Source organism: Acanthisitta chloris, unplaced genomic scaffold (assembly GCF_000695815.1).
Source record: "Acanthisitta chloris isolate BGI_N310 unplaced genomic scaffold, ASM69581v1 scaffold28321, whole genome shotgun sequence".
NCBI classification, from domain to species: domain Eukaryota; kingdom Metazoa; phylum Chordata; class Aves; order Passeriformes; family Acanthisittidae; genus Acanthisitta; species Acanthisitta chloris.
The window spans coordinates 1,442-2,755 of record NW_008658084.1 but is presented as its reverse complement, the minus strand read 5'-3'; the positions used below and the strand labels follow the sequence as shown (position 1 = coordinate 2,755).

The window sequence follows — 1,314 nt, the reverse complement described above, 5'->3', positions numbered from 1 at the left end:
GCAGGTGCAGCTGCCTCAGCCACCACAGGCATGGCTGCCACAAAAGCAGAGGGGTCTGCCAGGAAGGCCTTCACCTGTAAAACAGGGGGAAAAAGGTGAACTCACAGGAAACAAAACATTTGGAAGGACTGAACCTTTTCAATGAAAAAAGGCAGCACTTGCAGCTTGCCAGAAGCCAAACAGATCCACTTATCACTACCAGATAGGAAAAACCAAAGACATTTTAGCTACTCTGAAGTGTAACAGCCTCAGGGAGGACCACCAGGCAATTCAGCTTTCTCCTGCCATTCATACACAACCTATGGAAGCAAGTGCTCCTTTCCAGGACACATCCCTCACATACAGGCAGATCTGAGTCCTTTCAAACCAGGTGACGGACAAGGTGTTCCTGTCAATGTGCCTGGCTTTATTTCCAACACCCCTCCCTGTAGCAGATGACACAGCCATTACCTTTTCAGCCAGTGGGAAGGTGTAGTCAGTCTCCACTGCCACGGCCAGGACACGTTTGTACCCGTTGACAATGGAGTGCGGCACGGAAGCGATGGTTGGGTACCCAATCTGCAGGCAGATGCTGGCAACATTGCGAACACCCTGTGAAGAGAAACTCATCTTTCTGTGCTCTGAGAAACACCCTGGGCTAGAAATCACAGGAGAGCACACTCCCACACTGCCAACATAACCAGGGACAGCATGGGATGCACACAGCACTCCAGTGATATCAGGCAAGGCATTAGGACTTAAATCTCACTGATCTCTCTGTGACCCGTGACAGGACCTGAGAGAACAGAATGAAGCTGTATCAGAGAGGTTTAGGCTGGATATTAGAGAAAGATTCTTTCTCCAGAGCGTGTTTGGGTGCTGGAACAGCCCCAAGCCTGACAGAGCCCAAGGAGTGTTTGGACAATGCTTTCAGGCACATGGTGGGATTGCTGGGCTTGTCCTGTGCAGGGCCAAGAGTTGGACTTGATGATCCCTTTGGGTCCCTTCCAATTTGGGATACTCTGTGATTCTAAAATGGCCTCAAACACTTTCTGAAGCAGCTTCAGATGAAGAAGCCTACAGAAGGTACTCCTGACAGAGTGTTCCTGTAGACCACCAAGGAGAGCTCCTGGCTCTGCAGGACCTCATGGAAAATACCAGACATGATACTTCTGTGGCAGTGCAGCTCCCACAGCAGTGAGGCAGAACATAAGGGACACAGGTTGTGGCACTCACCTCCAGGAAGCGTTTGTGCAAGGTCTCCTCAGTGATGTCCAGCACTTCAGGGTTGTAAATGCTGCCATTGTCAAAGACCTGCTGGATCACCAGCCCAAA

General features: G+C 50.5%; 1 protein-coding gene across 1 annotated transcript in view; it reads right to left on the bottom strand.

The window, feature by feature from the left end:
* RPLP0 (ribosomal protein, large, P0) overlaps positions 1 to 1,314 on the bottom strand; it is a gene marked incomplete at its 5' end in the record, with an annotated part of 2,757 nt that overhangs the window by 126 nt on the left and 1,317 nt on the right. The window contains 3 exons of the mRNA XM_009084987.1: positions 8 to 74; positions 451 to 591; positions 1,216 to 1,314. The exon at positions 1,216 to 1,314 is cut by the window's right edge and continues 90 nt beyond it. Coding sequence (XP_009083235.1) covers positions 8 to 74; positions 451 to 591; positions 1,216 to 1,314 — 307 coding nt within the window. The remainder of the gene's footprint in view (positions 1 to 7; positions 75 to 450; positions 592 to 1,215) is intronic.